At 36.9% G+C, this 22,860-nt stretch overlaps 1 protein-coding gene across 1 annotated transcript in view; it reads left to right on the plus strand.

Annotated features, from left to right (window-relative positions):
- Positions 1-2,514: 2,514 nt before the first annotated feature.
- tead1b (TEA domain family member 1b) overlaps positions 2,515-22,860 on the plus strand; it is a 34,549-nt gene continuing 14,203 nt past the window's right edge. The window contains exons 1-3 of the mRNA XM_079247031.1: positions 2,515-2,732; positions 18,853-18,917; positions 20,305-20,397. Coding sequence (XP_079103157.1) covers positions 2,576-2,732; positions 18,853-18,917; positions 20,305-20,397 — 315 coding nt within the window. The 5' untranslated portion in view covers positions 2,515-2,575. The remainder of the gene's footprint in view (positions 2,733-18,852; positions 18,918-20,304; positions 20,398-22,860) is intronic.

Below are 22,860 nucleotides of genomic sequence, written 5' to 3' on the forward strand. Positions count from 1 at the left end.
GGAGCTGGATTCCATCTTGGTGAGTGGTTTATGTAATCTCACGGTAAGTGTAATTTCCCATAATTCCATGTCACACCTACTACTCTGCTTAGCTACCACATTCATTTCTCTTGTTGCATGCCATCTTTTCCCCGCATCTCATAAATAAGCCCATTTCTATGGTGTACACCCTGCAAAGACAGAAGTATGCAATTATTTCTAAGCCACAAGTGTTTCTATGGGTGACATTCATACCTTCTTTTGACAGAAATAATTAGACTGCAGATTCTAAAGCGCTAAGAGACCATCCTAATTGACAACTGCTCGGTTATTCACATGTTTTGCACAGCAAAAGCATCTAGTTGACGTAGTTTCTTTTCTTTTCACCAACAGGACATGCGGGACACTTCCTGGTAGAAGTGCCCTGATAACAATTTTTCTCTTACTGGAAGCAGTATTAGCCTTCACCAGTCACATGGACTGTTTGAAGGCTTTCATTTATTGCATAACTTATTTTTTCTTATTGTTAACAATATTTTGTCTCACTAAAAAATGCTGTTTGAGAAAGTATTATTATGGTAATTAATAATTATTCCTTTTTAGGCAGGATGTGTAACTTTTTTTATTTACAACATGGACTGAGACTCAAGTTGTAAACTAGTGGAATATGGACTTCACTTCTGTGGTTTGATCTTGATTGATACTTTCACATTGAAATAAAACCATTGTCTTTTGGCTCATGATAATCCTCAATTAGTAACCAGCATTGGTGACTTAAATGTTGCATCCTGTGCTTGTTAGTTAAGTGATAGGGATGACACTTTAAATGTTCAGGCCAATATGTGCATAACTGTATTGAATATTGTTATAGTTATTTAATGGAAAAATGTACTTTCATCCACCACACAGGCATAGATAACCCCTGACGAAATAGCTTTGTTACCCCATTGTTCTGTTACATCTCTTTTCATACCATAATACTTTTTGTGTTTATTTACAAGTGATGCTTTAAAAAACAAAATAAACTGTAGATTAATCATATCATATTATATATTGTATAATCAAATTATAATAGGAATTTATCATGCTATAATTATGAGAATGACAATACATGTGCATTTTAAGCTTGCGTTTGCAGATGCAGCTGGCACTGTTGAGCGTAGTTATTAACATACTTGCTTGTGTACTACATTTGTTACTGGAGGATTCCACTATGGTGACATTGGTCAAAATTTTTGAGCGACAACCCCCAACATAACATGTGCTGGTGTTCGCGGCAACTGCAAGAAAACAGTGCAACTGTCATAATCTTCATAAATAGGGAGGACAGAATGGTTTTTTTTTTTAATGCCTTTTTAAGAAGGCATAAAGAATGTTTTACATGGCCAAACATTAGAAGGGGTAGTGTTTAAATTTAGTGGACAGAAACAAATACTTACATATAGTTCTGAAAAAGAAAGATGGATGTTCATATGAATTCAGTTCATCATATGGTTGGGGTGAGAGGCACACTTTTAGAGGAGTCCCAGCCTTTTAGTGGTTGAAATGGGAATGTTTCCCCTCCCTCATCAGTTTGTGAGTTGGTTCTGCAGCGTCAGCAGACAGCACACAAAAACGGAATTCAGTAAAAGCTCTCTCTGCTCTCTGGGAGTCCCCCCCCCCCCCCCCCCAACAGCTTGTTCCCATCCCCCCTTTCTGTCTCATGAACTGACATGCTGGAAGAAACATATGCTACTATTCCTGCTTCCTGACAGCTTGTGCTGCTTGAATAGGGTCTTGCTCAGGAAGGAAACGTTTGTCTGGGAAGAGTGGAGGGATTTAGTTTAGCAAGAAATCTCAGTAAAAAAAAAAAAAAAAAAGCTGGTAAATAAAATAAACTCATTTGAAATAGGTGTTATTGGTAAAGGGGTAACAGTTTGAAGATAACAGCGAGATTTGTGTTAAGTGTTAAGCTTCTGTTTGGTTTTGAGTTACAAAAGGAATAAAAAGTCACTCAATAGGAGATTTTTGTTGCTCTAACATAATGGAAAACAATGAACATTTTGTGCGATACGTCTCATAGTTGGCACTTGATTTGTTCAGCTGCAGTTTTTTCCACACAAAAGCTTTTTCTTTTTGAAAATTTCTTAAAAAAGATTTTTATGAATGACTGTGCTCATTTTAAGATTTCAGTGTTCTTTCTGGCACTGAAAAGAAAACAGACACCAAATATGATGTGTAATATGAACTTGAACATCACCAGTTATACACACTACTCCTGAAAGCTGTCAGCTACAAGAAGTCTTTTTATTTGATCTCTGAACAAGTTGTCACTGTTTATTTTTTTGTAATAATTTAATTTTAATATAATAAAGACTAAAACAAAACAAGTTTTGTTCTTAAAGACCAGCTTGGCTGCTGCTCCTCTATATTTTGTCTCCACATGACAACATGTACACATCTCTGCTGTTCTGTTGTGGTAGTGATGATTATGTTGTCTATGTTTGTGTGGGAATTTCAGGTCTTTTCCTAGTCTGCTCCAGGCTTCAGCTTGGAGAGCCCCACCGCAAAGATTGATCCCAGCAGCTGGAGCGGCAGCGAGAGCCCTGCCGAGGACATGGAGAGGATGAGCGACTCGGCAGACAAACCTGTAGACAATGACGCTGAAGGAGTGTGGAGCCCTGACATAGAGCAGAGCTTCCAAGAGGCCCTGGCTATCTATCCTCCATGTGGCCGAAGGAAGATCATTCTGTCTGATGAGGGAAAGATGTATGGTGAGTACACGTGTGTGTGTGCTTGGCTTTTTTTTTTTTTTTTTAATTTTACAATTTAAGTCAATTAAATGAAAATTAAGCTTAAAAGAAAAGTGCAGCATATCTGGTTATGTTTCCAGATATTGACTAGCTGAGTAAAAAAAACAAAATGCATACAGAACTGATCAGTATAGTTTGACAAAAGGGACAAAATGTGTCAAGCGGCACCACTGAAGCTCTTTAATTGACAGCATTCCTCACATTCATTTGGTATGGCTGCACCTTTATAAATAGTTGGAATTGTATGTTTGCTACATGAAAGTTGTCTTACCTGTCAAAGAAACAGAACAGATAGAGTGGATAATTGTTCTTGAGATCAATTGCTTGTGGATTTTCCGCTGATGGCAGCTTAATATTTAATGGTAAGTTGAGAGTTTGTTTGGTTTTTTTTCCCCCAAAAAGCAAAAATATTCTATAAAAAGGAATAACATGTAATGCATAGCTGCACTGAGTACTGCACAGCTATAAAACTGCAGTGATAACCATACAGCAACCATGTTGGTTCAAAGAAGTTCAGTTTTTAGTAAAGCAGCGTAAACTATTAGTCAGTAACAGATGGTACTGCAGCTGCCACCAGCTGTGCCCCCCCCCCCCCCCCCCCCCCCAATCCTGGCTGGATGATGTCATGGAAAGAGGGAATATTTTCTTCCTGTGTTGTTGGATTGTCACTGTGCAGTGAAAGTAGCAAGCCCCTCAGAGCATTCGCTTGCAGCTGTCATGTGACCCCACCGGCCAAGCAAAATGGAAATTTTTGTTGTTGCATTGAAACCTCTCAGTTGCGACTACAAAGGTGTAGGCTTGGGCTGGAGCACCCTCCCCGCTGTCTGTTCCTCCAATTTCTCTGTCCCCATACAGAGCACAGCTGTTTGAGAAGCTGAACCTCAGCTGTAGATTAAAGCAAAAAACTTATTTTCTCTACATTTACAAATAAATAATACAGAGAATATTTGTCTTACTTTAACTTTGTCAGTTCCAGTTTGGCTTTTTTTGTAAATTTTGTGGCGTGCCATTCAGTTATGGAACAGTACTTATTTGATCTCTTTTTTTAGATAATTAATTATTAATTATTAAATAATTAAGTTATGCTTATTTATTTCTGTTTACTAATTGAAATACTGAACAGTAAGTTCTTGGTTGTGATTACTGATATTGACAGAAAATATAGTTGCTTTAAACCCCAGTTATCAAACCCAAATCCATATGTTTTATGACGTAGTGAGGACACAACTGCACGGTTGTTTAGTTTTGTTTTGCCAGATGTGCTCTGTATCCGGTAACAGATAACTGCCAATAGCAGAAACAACCTTCAGCTGTGTCTCATTCCTATGGAATGAAAACTATAAGCAAAGGAATTTTCCTAAATTGGTGTTTAAAATAAAAAGATTCCCCACAAAATTTTAGAGCTATTCCCATCATGATTTAAACTGTGAAAACTCCCAAAAAGCATCAGAGCAAGTACAATAAATTTGTCTTAAAGGTATAGAAAATAGTATTTTAAAATAAATAGAATGTACAAACCCTTGTATATAGAGTATAATAAATATATCATTTAAAAAAGTTCAGGAAAGTTAAAAACATAAAATCAATATAGTGAAGATGATAACAATATGGGCATTAATTTCTTTTATGTGGAAATGTATCACTTTCTGTACTCAGCTTTCCAAAAGTCTGGATTGATCTTAAAGAATGACCTTTCTCCTCTTCTGCTCTCTTAAACTGTCAAACATGATAGAGAACAAACTTTGACTCTGCCTTCACAAGTTGTTTTTAATCCAGCATTTGATGGAGCTAGAACAACAATTTTGAAAAGGGGAAAATTGAAAGTATCAAAGTGCAACGACAGACTGAGCAAAGTCCTGTGATGGAAAAAGGGAGAAAGGTGTTGAAAGGTAATGCAGCAAAATCTCTAAAACTATCCATTATTGAAGAGGACAAACGAGCATAGAGCTGGCAGTAAGCAGTGATGAGTCTGGTAATTACTATGGAATGTCAAGTCATCAGCATGTTGCCAAGTAAAATGTCAAATTACAAGTCAGAATTTTCTTCAAATGTCATTTGAAAAAAATACGTAAAGAAATTACAAGCACAACCTGCTTATCCATCAAATTATTTATTTTATTAAATGCTTGAATGTATTGTGCTCTTGGCCATCTTCAATGTGAACAGCCTTTGGATTGTTGGGTACAGGGGGCTAAAAGAAGTCAGCAAATCCAATCTGTAAGTTCAGGACAAGGATTGGCGCTTAAGGGCTTGTTGGTCGGGCTTGGATGCAAACCATGGCTCGACTTGTGCTGCAGCTTGGGGAGCATTTGTCCCATCGCCCTCTGCTGCTGGAAGCACAGTGCTTGGTCCACCTCAGCAGATCAGATCAGCAGATAGTTCATAATCCATCACCTGCTTATCTGTTTTTGAGCTTGATAAAACTTTTCTGTCTTTATTCATGTATTGAATGTACATGAATGTATGCCAATGTATTGAGAAAATTTAGAGAAAAAACATTAAAATGAGTATAAATGCCATATAGATGGGACCTCTGGGAGGATTGGTTCAAATTCTGCTTTGCATTACTCCTTACTAATGGTACCATCATTTGGAGACCATCAGAGATTAGTTATCAATTCATTCATGTTTTGTTTTGGTATATATGGGTCTCAAACATGAAAGGGAGATTCAGCTTAGGTTCTGTTTCATCTTACCATGATGAGGTCAATGTGGCACTTTTATTCAAGTCCATAGAGTTTACCACACAGACACGTGCACAAAACACCTCTCCTGGCATCTGAGGTGAATGCTGGCAACTAGTGACAGGTATTTTGTAGTTGAGAGACTCTGGGGATGGCATAGTGTTCCATATACAGAGCTCATTGCAAGAAGAGCTGCCCTGAGTGCCTTTAAGCCCTGTGTTATCCTAGGGTAGAGTGCAGTTAATTAGCAACAGTCTCTATAGCAACTGTGTTGGAGTACAAAACAATTTCTAATTTCAGCTTCTTAGCTTGTTGTAGTGTTTACCTGAAGAGTTTCAGATGTGCTGATCTAGATCAGCGCTGACTGGACAGTCACCCAATATCTGAGGCTAGTTGTGGCTGCAGTGGACGATAGTACATCTGAATAAAATGTACTGCTAGCACTTGCAATAGCCCTGGAAGTTTTTTTTCTTTTTTTATATCTATAAAAAATAAAGGGCACTAGCCCTCAGCCAATGCCTAAGACTGCACGACATAATTCACCTGCTGTGCAAGGCTGCATTCATTTATCCTAGAAATAGAGCTGATAAGTGAAACAACACGCTTCACTCAAATTGTATGTTTATTCATTGAGTTAGGTATTTGCACGACCAAGCCAGCTAGATAACATTGGCTCTCTCTGTTATGGTCAAAAGAGTAAAAGAAAAAATAATAATTCTATTCTGTCTACTGATTAATAAATAGTCTAATAAAACTGTAGTTTGTGTGCAGTCTGAATACATCTTGATAGCTATTTGTGAGGAAGTAAGACCAATAGTCATAAACAATGCTTTACTATTGAAAACTTTTCCATGGTTTTGATTTAAAAAAAAAAAAAAAAAAACAAACAAAAAACTTTAAAATTAATCTTTTACTATAGTTTCTATATCATCCATTTTTTTCAGAAAAGAGTAGCAGCTCAATAATCGCACCATTTTTGTTAAATATTCGTTCTAAAAATGGTACAGAGGCACGAAAAGACCCACAATAATATACGATTTGTACAACTGGTACAGAATATGGCCCAGTAATAAGAAAACCTTTATATCAGAAGATGTGTATTCTTTTGATATAAAGCTTTTCCTATTATCATTCTGCTGTTTGCTCTGCCATCTCATCAGTGTCCAGCTCAGACCCCTCCTGTGGGAACTAAGTGGCACTTGGTTTGCAGAGATGCCAAGGATGAGTTAGATATAATGAGCAAACCTGGCTTGCCCCCGATGGCCCAGTGCTGTGCTCCTCTGGGGCTTGTCTGATCGGTTCGAGCATGCTCTGAGACAGAGTGAGCAGGCCTGATCCTCCCTGCTGGGCAGATAATGAGGAATTCTGGGATCAGCTCAGGCTCCCCGAGTCACCTGCATTCACTCAGAATAGAGTGTGAGGAACTTCATTGCAGGAGAGGCAGCACACACCTCCAGAATAATCCCTCATTTGTTCCCCTGCCATTGTCAGTGTAAGACTATTGTGCATTCACACGTGTGTCGAAAAAAGTCCAATTATTTTATGTCTTCCTTAAAAGGAGCAACTGTTGCAAGTGTGAATAACATTGATGCAGGTATGACCTGATAAAGAAGTCATCATTTTAAGTTTTTTGTCCACCAAAGATTTTAAAATGGGGTTTGCGAGAGGCTTCAACAGGGTCATTAAAGGGTCATTTCATGGCAACTCAGCCTCAGTTCCCAGGTCAACATTGTTTTCTTTAGCATTTATTTATTTGTCTAGTGGCAACTATGCCAAGAACAGAAGCCAGACATAATGGTCCTTATTGAGGTATTAACACCTTTTGTTTGGTGTTTGCACATATGATATGATATATGAAATATACATTAAACAATATAAAACATAACATAACATAACATAACATAATATAATCACTAAAACCACAAGTCAAAACACTTTGGAAGTAATTTTTTGCAAATGAATTAAATGCATGGTCCACAAAAAGGTGCAAGACATCCACTTAATATTGTTTCTAATTATAAATATCAATAGCAAAAGTACATAAGTGCATGGTTTTGAGTATGACTAAACTAAATGCAGAAATAATAGGGGTGTAAAAATCAAATTAAAAAATGGAATATCTGAATTGTTTTGCTTCACAATTTTAAAATTGATTTTTTTTTTTGTCTTTTTGGTTTTTATTGATCTTTTTACTTGTCTTCTTGGGTATTATAGCAGCACAATGATGGTCTGGCAACTGTGTTGTTTTTTCCTAATTGAAATCACGAAAAATGACAAGCAAAAAAAGTTTTGTACTTTTTTTTGTTTTTAATCTACAAAAGTCAGCAGTAGCGAAGAATAGTGAGAATCGCAATTTAAATCGAATCTGCACCCAAAAAAATCAGAATTGAATCAGTTTGGGGCGAAAGCATATCTTCACAGCCCAAAGGAATATTCTTTATTTGTAGCAATATATATCTCCTTAATAAGGTATTTTAACATGAGACCCAAATTTTTTTTATTATACAGCAAAAGATTTCAATCAGTGGAGACATTTGTGAACCATCACTGTGCAAAAATAATTTGGAGTTTTGATTGGAGCAAATCCACAATAAATTTCTCATATAGTATAAAATGTTATTTGGGCCATCCCAACAAGTCTATCACAACAACACCAGTCTCCCTCACTTGCATCAGTGTGAAATGCTGTTAAGATTGCTCTAATGCATAATTCAGTGCCCAAAAGGCGCACACGACATTCAACTTGTTATTCAAGTCTTTTTGTTTCTTTCATCCCTCTTCCAACAAGGCTTTTGCTAGTTCACCGTTTTCACCTGGCACATTACAGAAAAAAATGTATGCCACTAAATGCAATTTCCTACATATGTTTAGCATATCATCCATTTGTTTATCTTTGGTTCTGAAGATTTGCAAGTAGTTAGTCTAAGCCCCTGAAAGGATCGACATTCAGAGCCCTTTTGTTGCTGAGCAGCAGAATTGATTTTGAAGTGGATATTATTTTATACCTGTCTGCTCAGGGGGCTGATTTCAAGTCTTACTTGTGTCCGTGTGACCAAGCAACATGTTGTGACATTGTGTGAGATTTTATTGTTGAGTGGGGGGATTCATATCTCAAAGGGTCTCAAAGAGAAATAAAATAAAAAGAGAAATAAAATACATTTAGATTTTTTTAAAGTAAGAGAAAATTGAATGTCCTTAAACTTAAAACATGACCTCCCAATAACAGAGGGTTACTGTCACCCTGTGTGTGTGTGTTTCTTTAAAAAAACTATAGATATTTTGATGATGTAGAGTTTGTTCCAGACAGTTTGCCATGTGGAAGTGTTTGCACTAAGTGGCTGGATTGCAGGATCTGTCTCTGTGCCTGTCTGAATCAGGAGTGCTTGGGGTGTGTCCTCGCTCTGAGGTCTGTGTGAGGCCCTTTGAGCCAGGCTTCTGGTATCAGGTTGCATGTTCCCAATTGGCTGCCTTTGTTTGACATAAACACTGTGAGACTCGAGGCTTCTTAAAGATGCAGTATCACTGTTGCTGCTCTGTTAAGAAAGATCACCCGTTTCATGCCGATTACATCATACCTCCATTGATGAAACACTGTGAGATGATCTCACACTGATGGGACCATTTTGTGTAATCAACATATGAATGGAATATGAATGCCATTGTTATGCTCTTATCCAAAGCATGGGGACTACACTCCAGTTTTGACACAGACTGTCGTATCGTTCTTTGCTGATTTGGAGAAAGGTCTCTGTGCACTAAACATCTTTCTGGAAACAAAGAAAAACTATACCCGTGGCCATAAAAGTGTAAAAAATTAGGCTGTTAAATCATTATTTTCTTGTTGCGTAATAATGAAAAATGATCATACATGTTTTGCTGTGACTGTGTGCTTTGTTTTTAGTAACTATTTGATACCTTGATCTATATAAACTTGAATTCAGCTCTGATTTTCAGACAAGACGGTATCGGCACATGTTTACAACAGAATCTGAAACATAAGAACCCATCATGACCACAAAGTTTGACTTTTTATTTATACATATTGGTCACAGCCAGCATGTCTTCCTTTGTGCTCAGATGCTGAATTGATCCTGAAAGATTGAAAATATTGATTTGACTCAGTGTCTCACTTTGTTGTGGAGAAGGAGGCCAGGGGACCTTCCTGACTGTTAGCACCATGTTGACACATTGGACCTGCCACACAGCCAGTTCCTCAGGAGACTTATAATTACAGCTGTCTTTTCAGATTAGTCCAGCAGCCTGTCCAACTGTGGCTTTAGTCCCTGGTCATTTATTTCATCCTTTTGCCTCTCCTGAGAGGCAGACCTCAACACAATGACTAGGCCATCCCCCACAATAATGTATGTGATGATAAACACAGTGGCTCCTAATTGATAGAGTGATTCAGACAAGGCCTAGCTGTGGAAATTGGTCCCCCGTGAGTATATTGCAGAGCGCCGAGGCTAGTAGGTTTCAGATCTGGTCTTGTTTGAGAGGTGCGGAGCTGAGAAGGAGGAAATAGAATGGGCTGGACCTGCTGAGTGATAAAGAGGCTGTCTTTACGTCTGAATACAAGCGCAGTTCAGCAGAGGTTGGCTGCTGTAATCCCCTCTGTGTCTCCAGGAAGGCTCAGGTTAGTGACCTGCTGCTTTGTGATGTCTTGTAAGATTTTGAGAGAACACCTCACCTTTAATCCCCCACTGCTCAGCTAACACATTAGCTCAACTGCTCATGACCCAGCCCCTGCAATAAAACCTTTTATCTAACTCGATAAGGTCATTTCAAGTTAAGTATTGATTTCTTTTGCTGTTCAGAGAAAAATGGATTTTTAAAGAGCTGTTAATTACTGTTGCTCACTGCATTACATAGAGAACTTAATTTTCTTGGCTGGATTTTCACACCCAAGGTGATACTCAGATCATCTGACCGCTTTAAAGTCTGAGAATCTGTTGAAAGCTTTTTTTGCTCTACAGTAAGTATAAAAAAAAATGAAAGTAAATGAAAGATGATTAGACAACTCTTTCAAAATGATTCCTTGAACAATCCTCCTTTTTTAATTACTACAAAATCTTGCATCCAGCCTACAGTTTCACTCTTTATTATTCTATTTTGTTTTGTTTAATTTGATATTATTGATAAAAAAATAAAAAACAATTCAGCAACTTATTTAACTTTCTACTTGGACTCTTATTTATCTGTTTTCTGTTTCTTTTTCTCTCACTGTATATCTGTAATTAAGTATTTTAAAGAGTATTTTACAAAGTCTCTTTGGATAACTAGTAGAAGGCCAAGTGTCTCTCCCTGGTTTTCATCTTTATTGTTTGTCTCATCTTCTCTTTTAGTAATTCTTGATGCACCACCCCTGGCGAAGGGAATAAATTATTTTGAAGGCCCAATTTGTTTGAGTATATTCAGAGTGGAAGCAAAATCTAGCCAACAGAAGGTTGCAACCCCCAACTGAACCAAGTCCCGAGTCATACTGGGTCTGTTATGTGTTGAATGCACCCTTGATAAACTTTTACTAAAGTGGATGCAACAGCAGCTTTGGAAATGCTGCTTCAAAAGATGTTCTGTCTTCTTTCATTGTACAGCTCAAATTTCAGATGAGATCTCATTTCTTAAAAGAATGCAAGTCAAGTCATCTTTTCATCCACTGCTGGTTAGATAAGCAGTAGATACTTCCACCAGTCTCACCAATCACGCTTAGAAGTGTTCCCATATGCGAGCACACACAGGTAAGTGGACTTCTGCCAGCACCGTAAACAGAGGAAAAGTCATCTACCACCTAAAGATCAGACACAGATATTAATTTTTTTAACTCTACCAGTACATGAAACACTTGTACTCCAATGAGGAGCTACCAGAGTATTTTTCTTAATGCAATGTTACATTGATACGTACCTCTAGGTTATATATATGCTTTGAAGTAAATGCAATAGTCTTAATTTTTTATTTTTCTTGACTGTATGACTGAATGATTTGTTTCCTGTAGGCAGGGAAGGAACAGCCATGTGTGTGAAACCAGACCTATCTGAAGACATTTCAACATAAATATAAATCACAGAATACTCTAAGTTTGCCATAATAATCACATTCCAATATGAAAATTCCCAAAATTTAAAAGCAAAAGAAATATGTAAACAAATAAAACCTACAACAGTAAAAGGTTTTAATTATGTGTGTACAACATGCAGTCCAGTTTTTTGTGTTTACATAAGTATTGATCGAATCACATCACACACATGTAGGGCCAGTTTATGAGAGTTCAAAGCTTAAAGCTCTCCGTTTCCCCCCACAGGCTTTATGGTGGTTGCTGTTTGTACGGGTGTCAGCATGTAGGAGGAGGGATTTCTATTGTGATTTAAAGAATAGCAGTAGTGTTTGTGATCATTGTGGCATCACACATGCAGTGTCTGGCCTTGCAGTCTTTCTTACAGAATTGCACTTCCAGCATGTAAAGTCACAATGCAGGAAGTTATGGCACATGTAAGTCTGACTCCTGTTTAACTCAGAATAAAAGTTAATTCTACTTTAAACTGATGAAAAATGACCATGTAAACACTTAATTTCTAATGCAAACTTCTATTCTGAATTAAACTTAATTCAGATGCAGGTGGCTGGTTTATTAGCATTTTAATTCTAAACTATTTAAATTCTGTCATGTAAACCTTAGTTTACATGAGTTTCCAGTTTACATTATCTTTTTTCTCCTTCTCACTTGCTGCAAAAAGTGTAGTCGTATGCTCGTGTTGAGCTGCTACTTCAAATTTATAAAAATAGCAGCAAAACTGGTACATTGGAGGTTTTACAAGTTACAGCTGAAAAGACAAGAAGCAGGGATATATTTCCGGTAGACGTCATACGTCACGTGCACTCTCTTTCCAATCAAAACCCTTTCCAACCCGCAGCTCTAAAGAGGAATTAAGTAAAGACCTGTTGCATATAAACATTCATTTGGAATTATTATTTTCATGTAAATTCATAGGAGAATATGTTAATTCCAAATTATTTAATTCTGAATAATTATTTCGGAATTCAAAAACATGCAACCTTACCCATTATCTGTTAAATTATACAAGATATTTAGCCGCTGAAGAGTCTGGAATAGTTTGTATAGTTTAATCCTGCAAGATTGTGAGGTCCTAACAAAGGTTGTTAGCAATGTTTGACCCCACAGCCATGGCCAACATTATGCATTATAACAGCTGCATGCTGTTATTTATTTATTTTTTTTTTTAAAGCTGCAAGTCAGAAAAAGCTGCCTCGTGTAAAAAATTTTTCCAGTGTGAAGAGATTTCATTTGGTGATTTTACTTCTTTTAAATATCTTAGTTGTATTTTTAATGGATGTTTTTAAAATCCTATTTTTAATCGTCTATAACGCTCCAGGACTCTCCAAGTTTTGTTGATGAATTTTTCTGACTTATTGTCAGTTATCTCAGGATGTTCAAGCAGCTTGCTTCTTGCTTATGAAGAGGTTTGTAAATGAAAGAGCAAGTGTAGAGTTTATCAAGGCCATAGCTCTCTTACCAACAGTGAATGCAGTTAGATGATAGACTCCTGGATCATTTCAGCATGAAAATCTTGAATGTATTGAATGCTGTTGTACCCAAAAGAATCAAGAACTCCTGCAACAAACAACATACACCTTGGAAAAATACCATTATGGTCACAAACCTAAAAAGAGCATGCAGGAAAGCTGAATGTAAGTGGAGGAAAACAAGATTTCAAATGCATTATGAGCTGTACAAACAAAGCCTGTGAAATGATAACAATGAGCTGTGCAAAGCTAGAGTTGAGTTTTTATCTCCATGATTACCGAAAATGTCAACAATTCCCATAATATTTGCTGTGATTGAAAAACTTACAAGTCATTGTACACTTTTAACTCCAGAGTTCCTTTCCACTGAGAAATCCAATGAATTTGCCAACTCTTTGAGTGGAAAAATTTTGAAAGGATTTAGTAAAATATTAAGGCCACACAGTCAAAATCTAAACACATCACACCAGTTTTACATTTTTTACACTTGCGTCCAGTAGGGTTGCACTGTATACTGGTACTGCTATAGTACCGCAATACTTGACCTTTGAAAATGGTTTGAATCATAGTCCCATACTGAAAATAGGGGTGCAATTAACAATTATTTTAGTAGTCGACTAATCTGTAAAGAATTTTTTCAATTAGTTGATTAGTCACCCCACTCTCTTCATTTGCATCATATAAATGAAACCTTGATTCCCAGTCAGTTACAACATAATGTCCTTTAGTAAGATAAAAGATAAATGACTCCTAAACCAGTTGAATATTAAATGTAAGCCCAACAGTTTACCACTAATTTATTATGAAACATTCAAAGTTAGCTATGGTGTCATATCCAAGCTTTACAGAATTTGCCTCAAAAGGAAAACAAAACTAATGAAATATTTTAACATCTTAACTTTCGTAGAATGTAAATTTAGATATCCAATTTACTTTTCTAGTTACTGAACCCCTTTTAGACCGAGGAAGCATTCTCTGTTCTATAGTATTGAATATTTCAGTTCCCATGCCACTTATTTATTTTGATTGTCTGTGTTATTGTTACCAAAGTCTCTTTTAACCCAGTGTGTCACAGAATACATTTTAAAACTCCACTGATGGTTTACAAACCCCAGAGCGATTTAGGCCCAGAATAAATCTGTGATATGTTCAAAGAATATATACTAAGCAGCGCTCTTGGAGCCAAAGACTCCGGTCAGCTAGTCCAGACCAGAGACCAGACTAAACATGAAAAAGCAGCATTTAACTGTTAAGCTGTAACAAGAGCAGTTTAAAGTTTATAGATGAAACTTTAAACAAATGCAGACACTTTTAAATTTTTCTTTTCTCATTTATCTATGCATGAAGTCTGTATGGTATCCTTTGATTTACTGTATCTTACTTTGATAGTTTTAATGTAATTTACAATATTATTATGATTTATTCTATTTTTTTGCTGATTTTTGTACTTTCTTTACACCATCTTTAATACTTTTAATGTTCTTTGTGAAGCACTTTGAATTGTCTTTTGCATGAAATGTGCTGTTCAGATAAACCTGCCTTGCCTTGGCAGTTCATCGCGTTATCCATTGATTTCCAAGTAAATGGCTTGCTGTCCTTGTCTACTATTCCCAAAACCTGGAATGAATACCTTCATAGTGTTGGTTTAGTGTATTGTAATGCTAATGTCTGCCTGAGACCCTTGAGTCATCTATCATGGATGACACAAAAGCTGGGGCCATTGTGTCAGCCATCTACAGACATGTGCATTCTAACACACACAGTAGTCTACTCAGTAGTCTATATACTTTTTTTTTAACCAAAATCAAAACACCCATACTTGATTTTTAAACATTAATTTTCTCCTAAAATAAGATGAGCTCCTCCTTTCCCATTACCAGCTGCTGCAGCATGGCTGCCTTAAGTATACTGTTTTCTGTGCCCAATTCTTGCTCCTGAGACGCCCCATAAGACCATCAAAGAGGAAATGATGTCCTTTGCCTTTCATACAGGCTGTTGTAGACTTTCGTTTGTATTGACTGGACTATTTGATCCAGTCTTCAGTCTTGCAGGTGATGACAAACTATGAGGTATATTTAATAAAGACTGTTGTATTTTTGTTAACCCGAAGACCACGAAGGAAATGCATTTGGTGCTTCTCTAAATATATTGCTTATACAAATGTGGCAGTTGTTATATTTATATGTATGGATTTGATGAATGGCTAGATGGATGGTTCTGGGCCAGATGTGACAGCTGTTGTGCTGGAATTAAAGGTGGAAAAAGTGCTGTTACAGGAAATGGATGCTTTGGGGAAAAAAAATTTCAGAAATGGGAGTAAAGATGGACTCAGGTTGGATGGTCTGTAGGTATATCAATATACACCTATTTCTATACTTGAATAAATGTTAATAAATCAACCAATATAACACCACAATCTCTTGCATTACTGCCACTGAAGGGCCATTGGGTTTGCACATTACTACACTAAGCAGACACAACAGAAAAATAAGGCCAAGGACAAGAACCTCGTTCTTTGGGTTTTGGTTGGTTATGCTCACTGTTGATCACTTTCAAAGCCGGGATCACCATGGATAACAATCTTGGCTTAGATGCTAAACTTGAAGTTTGGCATCTGTTAGCCCTTTTCATTAGCACCTACTAAACCCAGCTCTACACCACCTCTCTTGGTTTGTAGGTATTTCTGTCAGGATTTTAAGAACATCACATTTGTATATTGTGTGATAATATGATTAACATGAAACCCCTGCATTACTGGTTTTAATGTAATGTGTTTTCTGATCTGGCATTGAATCGCCGCATTATTAGATATTTAGAAAAGTACCTTGGCATTCACTTAAATAGATAATACCAGTGCTGCTGCATCAACATCAAGATGGGATGTTTACTGTCTGCAGGTTTTGTAATAGATGCTGAAGTGTTCCTTGGCATACATTAATACCTGCAAAGAAGATTAACATAATAAGACTTAACTAAAAAGTTTCTTTCATCAAAAATAACATTCAAAAGATAAATGCTCAACAGGTTTATATTTACCACAAAAAAATCTGCTTTAGTTTCTGGAAAATTTAGCATTAAATGGATTTCAAATGTGGAAAATCCAAGCCTAAAACATTTTTATCTTTAATGGGGATCCTCTCTCTCTCTTTCTCTCTGCCTTTCTCTCTCTCTCTTTTTTCAAATTCTTGTTTGTAGCGAGAAGGAAACAGGAAAAAAAAAATTATGAAAGAGCACGCGAACTAGTCAGGACCCACTGTGCCTTTTTTCCAGCCTGGTGAAAAGAATGAATTATTCAACAGTAAGCAAGCTTTCAGCTGGCCATTTGTGCACTTTGATCTAGGAATCGGGAGTTTGCATGAATGCCTGTATTGTCATGTTGTTTCCTCAGTGTGTGAATTATTGAAAATGGTGCTGGTCCCTGCTTCAACTGGTAAAGTTTACACTGTGGGTGCACTGGACAGGCATGCTGGAATTGTAAATCCCTAGATGTTGTTTATTTAAAGTTTAGGGACGCATGAGTACATTCAGCCAGTTTGTCATTACCTAAATGTTCAGAGTGAGAAAAGCTACAGCATCAGCTAACAAACTGCATCTTGAAGTGAAACCCCATTTCTATCCTCTGTGCTGCACATAAAAATGTTTAGGTTTAGCAAAGAAGTGAGTATTTTAAGTATTTTTCATGCTTCTGAGTTATCTTTATTGAAATATGGAGAGCTTTGATAAAGTACCTACTTTTCCCAGTTATGCTATAAAATTTATTTCTTTTGCATTCATAGGGAAAAAGGGTCCATCTTCACAGCCACATTTGGATATTTTTCTGCAACTGAACCAAATGTCAACAACTTAAATGACATGGAGAGGGTGCATCACACACAAAGGCACTAGCAAACCAAGCATAGCGCGTTTTGTTATAATTAAGCAAAAGGCTGATTATTGATTGGTTCTACATAATGATATTCTTTTAACATCTCTGGGTTTAAAAGACGAGTAAAACAAAATAAGAAGTGAAAATTCATTTGAAATTCACCGTTTTTCTTTTTTAGAGCAGTTTTTTACCTTTATGAAATTAATTCAGAAGATGGTTGAGATAGGTCGTGGGGAATGTAATTAATGATACTCTACTCAAGCAGGATAGATATTTTATTTATTTACTTTAGCATTATTTTCCTGCAAAATGAACTTTCCTACTTTGTGTCTTCTTAAGAAATAAGGTTGTTCTCAAGATACCAGATCAATCCAATGTGTCTACAATGTACATGTATCCCTTTGAGAGCTTGTCCTCTTTCCTTTTGTCATCCCAGATATGTTGCCATTGACAGAAAATGCCTTTCCTGCTGATTGCCTAAGATGTGGCTTATTAGCACATTTGCGGTACTTTGTGGTCCCATTGTGTCACAATAACAGGAAGGCCTTTAATTCATAATTAAGTAAAGGTAGAAAAATGTTTCATTATAACAAGGGTTTGGTTAATTTCACAGAGGGCTAGTGCGGTTCCACAGGATTAGTTTGCTACAGCTGGACGCATAATTAGAGAGCCTCCCTACCTATAATTTGTGTAATAGTTTTGGTTGGCGGCATGTTATTACCATATGAAAGGGCTAAACAGGGTCATATTCATTGCTACAGCAATTAGAGGAGAGTTGAGGGCGGAAGAATTTTTGGGGCCATTGTTAATTTGAAATTACTACAAAGCTATGCCTTAATTAAAATTTAGCCAGAGCTGCAGTGTTTTAAACCCAATATATTCAGTTGCCGTTATTTGCTATAATAGTATGAAAAGCTAGGTCTGTTTCCTTTCAAAACATTGAGCTTTTGAAGAGACTGAGGTTGAATTTGATTAATTTAAAGGCTGTGCTGCTGCTGTGTCTTTTCTCCATGTTAATTCTACACGGTGTGACACAGTAAGACTGGATCATATTTATTTAGGAGGTATACAAATCTCTTGATTTGCACATACTAAATCAACAATAGGTTTTTTTTTTATTTCAAGCTTTGTGAACAACTCCAGGACAACACCCAATATGAGCTGTGTTTGCTATAATAGTAGTGACCAAGTCACAGTTTATGTATATTTTCAAGTACAATGATATTTATTGACGCAACATCCAATTTTTACATCTAAATAAGGCCCTATATGAAATGTGTCACTTGTATTGTGTACGACAGATTTTGCAACATACAAACATTTCTCAAGTTCCCCACAAAGAAAGAAGAATTACAAGATTTTTTTTTCCTGTGAGTTTAATGCTTAAGGTTTTGGGGTGTGTAAAAGCAGAAGCAATAAAGGATGCTTCAGCAAGTGTTCAGAGTAATGGCCTTTTTTTTAACAGAATGAGACAAATGCACTTTGATCTGAAAGTTGCTATGTACAACTGCTTTCACAAAACTTTAAAGGCCAGCTGCTGTTTTCACCACAATGCTGTGTACTACTATGTGACCTGTGCGTGGGCAGCTGAGCGTTGTGATGAAAAAGAAAAAAAAAAAAGAAAGAAAACAAAACAGAATTATACAACACAACCTACCTTTGCACAGAGATCACAGAGCTTTATTCCTGTCTTGGTGAACAGGTAACCATTGCAACAAGTATGCATACATTTTTTTTTATATAACATGGAATAAGGAGCAGATGTGTCCATCTGGAGAATTTGAAAAATTTGCCCTTTATTACTTACATTTACTGTGAACTGAACCCAGCAGCCAGTTAATATCAAATTGCTGAAAGGGCTCTTTGCTTATATACAGTCGGCTATGAACCCGAATATCTGTTTTCTTTTAGATGATATCTTGTAAGTTTTATTCTTTTTGTAGACATTTTACTGTTTACATTTTTAGAAAGTTTTGTTTTCATGTTTCTACAGGTCGAAATGAGTTAATAGCCAGATACATCAAGCTTCGGACTGGGAAGACGAGGACTCGAAAACAGGTAAGACGAGAGAAGAGCGTCAGGGCCATCCGGCCCGAGTGCCTGCAGACTGTTCTTTTTGTGTCTGTGAGGGGAAAAAAAAGGAGAAGGGAGATGCTGAATAAGATGAAGCTTGGATCTGGAGGGGACTACTGGTAATGCTGAATTGCATGAGCAGATGTCCCTCAATTATGGGATTCCTAAATTCATTAGCCATTGTTGCATTTTAGTATAGACATAGGACTGTAGTTATAAAAGCTTACATATGTCATATCAGACTCTTAATTCTATTAGAGCTTTTTGTTTCCTTCAAGGCACAAGTTACTTTGAAGAGAATTTCTGTAATTTGCAAAGCAGTGTTATCAAAATGAAATGACTATAGAAATGACTCCCTTCTGAATAGCTGATGGTGTTTCGGTTACTCTGTGTAGCCTGTTGATCTTTCCTTGAAACAGGAATTCCCTCTATGACCACCGACTTGAACGACAGTGATAAACAATCTGGTGTCTGCAGTGACATTCGATCACTGTGTGTGAATTGATTAGTCTGGACCGGAAGGGCGTATGGTTCGTCTCTCTGGGACTCTTCAACACAGATTCAGACTCAGACAGAGTTGTTTACCCACAGTTAAGAAACACATCTGGTCTTGTTGTTAGTTTGAAAGTCGTAGAGAGCACCAGCATCGTGCAAGCCTTTTTTATTTATTTTTAGTATGAGAAGTATGTTCAAGGTAGTTCTGATGTTTAATTCAACAGTTCCAGCCTCTTGTTTTTCTTCTATGACAGTAAACTGTGCATTTTAAGTTTGATTTATATGAACAAAGAATCAGCCTTCATCAGCATGCATTACTTTTCAGCCAGACTGCTGCTTGCACAATCTTATTTAAGAGTATAAGATCATTTTGAATTGCATGAGAAACAAAGGTAGACTTGGCCGGTGGAATACCTCACCCATCTCCCACAAGAGTACTAGACCAGCCAATTTTCATTCAGCACACAGCAGATCACATCTGTGTGCTCTTAATGTGTGTTAAAGGGGCCTGCATCCTCCTTAATCAGTTCACTTAAGTGACGAAAACACAGAGCATAATGCTTTATTGGCTGCTAGCTTGATGTGTGATCTTCAGTTATGCACCTTATCTCCTTGAAGTCTCATTAAACGAAGAAATGTGTGATCCAGTTTGTACCTTTTTTCTTTTGTTTTTGTTTTTCTTGTTTTTTTTATTTTCCCTTTTCTCTTTTTTTTTTAAATGGAGGTGTCTAGTCACATACAGGTCTTAGCAAGAAAGAAAGTTCGAGAAATCCAAGCTGCCATTAAGGTACGTCTGGCTTTGCCCAGTTGCAGGGGGCTTTTCATTGCCATGGTTACAGGCTCTTCCTTTGTTTTCCTCCCCTCCCCTACCCCGCAGGTGTCTAGTCACATTCAGGTTCTTGCCAGAAGAAAATCTCGTGAGTTTCATTCCAAGCTAAAGGTATGCGCTTTTCTGCTTTTGGGCTTGTTGGTTGCTTTGCTTCGTGACTTCCTGTTTCCTGTAGGAACAGAGTGAATGCCAGGTGCTCTGATTCCTGCTAACCCCAACACTTTACTGATCATAACCTCCCTAACTTTCTCTAACCCTCCTTTAGCTCTTCTGTCATCTTTCACTTAGACATGCTGTTACTGTCCTGTCTACATGGTTTCATCTTCATGTATGCTCTTTTTTTTTTTTTTTACTACGAGCTATTGTTTGACTATAGATAATAATTGTAATATGGATAATAACAATAAACTGTTATTGTTATAGTTTATAATTCATGTAAGATTACTGAATTTTTAACATTTGAGCTGAAATTGATCATTTTAAAAAAGATAACAGCAAGTATTCACAAAATAGCCAGCAAACTAAACTTGTTGCTTACATCCCCTTAAGTAATTTCTTAAATATTGAATATTTATTTAACATTATTTTACAGCTAAACAAGGCAAATCTAATTGTGCCTTGAGTTAAACTTTTGCATCAGTGCTGACATGTTGAGAATGATGGCATGCTAATGTTCACCATGTATGCTTGACATGTCTGTTTAGCAGCTGATTATGCCATTGTTGGTAATTAGCATTAAAGCAAAAGAACAAATGACTGAAGGGATTGCTGAAAATTTTGATAGCTGTTGTTCATAAGTCAAAGTCGAGGATAAACTAGAATTTAAACCTGAATATGGCTGAAAAGGAATTATAAAGTCATTGCAATTTATCCTGAGATACACAGAACCAAAGATATTTAAATGTTTCATTGTACTGTATGCCACAAATTCATCAGATTGTGACATGAAATGAAGAGTAAGGTAAATCATTTCAGTTGGCAGGAATAGTCCTTTGCTGCCACTAAATTCCAGATCAAACTTAAACAAAAAACAAAACAAACAAAAAAAAGCTATTCTAGTCTTAGTTAAAGTTCCTAAACTGGTTCTGAAAAACGCTAATAGTTTTAAAAGAAAGAAATTACTTCTTAGAGACAAATACTGATAAACATTAGGGATGCACCGATATCAGTATCTGTATCGGCTCAATACCAAGCCTGGTTACTCGTACTTGGTATTAATAAAAGTGTACTGATACCACAACTGATACCCGATACCACACTAGTCAAGCTAGTTTGTCGACATGCTTCTGACATGTTTTAAAAGAAATAAATGCCTTGAATGTTAAAATGTGACTTTTTTTTGTTATAATAAAAGCTAGATCTTTGTTTTAAAATCACACATTTATATTTGTATTTAGGTAAAATGTGCCAAATCAAAATAAAACTTTTTGACATTGTTTGATCTGTCATGTTATTATATTTGTATTGGTGAGGTAACTTGCGTAATTTATTACAACCTAAAGAAATCTTTCACAGTTATAACAGCAATAATAACCATAGACACAATAATGTTCACATAAACAGATTTGGTATTGCAAATATTGCTATCTGCAGATATTCAAATCTCAGATATCTCTATCGGATTGGAACTCCCAAAAAGTGGATTGGTGCATCCCTAACAAACATACTGTACGTACGTCTTGCCAGTGTATTCATGCACTGGTCAGGCTCAGATGAAATCGTAGGTAGGTTCAGTGTAAGTGTGCAGATGTTGCAAAGCATGCTGGCATTGGCTGTTGGTGAGTGGCTGAGAACTGGTGCTCTTGAAAACTGTCTGCTTACATCTTTTACTAAGCAGACTTCATAAAAAAAAAAGAGAAGCATGGTAACAGAGGGGAGGGGGAGTGTCTGTGTTTAACAAAAAAAGTGAAGAGGAGATTACACCTCTACTTCCTTTGACAATGTAACCCAACTTTTCCCGGCTGTCAAAAGGCTCAGTGGTGCACATTCAAAGTGGAGAATGGCCGTGAAGCTGGCTGTTTCAGAAATGCCCTCTTTGCTCTCTTGTTCCTTTTTTTCCCCCCAATCTGTTGATAACTCCTGGTTCTCACAATGCCACGGCTGTCAGTCACTTTCCTTCCTCCCAATTCAGATGTCATCATTTCAGAAATAGTGAAATCTGTTAAAATGACTGTGGAAAGCTTTTCAGAATGTCAGATTAAAATGGGAGAGAGCCATTGTGAAAGAAGTCATCTTGAATATTACTGACCTGTATTTTTGGATCAAAGGAAACTTTGGCCTTGTGTCATTTTTGTCTTTTCTCAGGGAGGAGACTACTCGTTTTGACTTTCACACTTTGCTCCTCTCCCAGTATTCAACACGAATTAATGACCCCTCATTAATCAGTGTGTGTGTGTGTGCTTGTGTGTGCGCGCTGAAAGACTGAGTCAGACAAGCAGCTAGCCACATGAATGCCTGGTCTTTCAGGGGCACAGGCGGCTGTCTGAAGAAAAACAGACAGCTTTTGTATGAATCCCTGTCTTTTCTCATTTAAAGCAAATTAGAGTTCAGTGCAAAGAGAAATACAAGTGTCCCCTTTATTTTGGGCAGCAGCAGAACCTGCTG

The sequence above is a fragment of the Telmatherina bonti genome (genome assembly GCF_933228915.1).
Source record: "Telmatherina bonti genome assembly, chromosome: 1".
NCBI lineage: Eukaryota > Metazoa > Chordata > Actinopteri > Atheriniformes > Telmatherinidae > Telmatherina > Telmatherina bonti.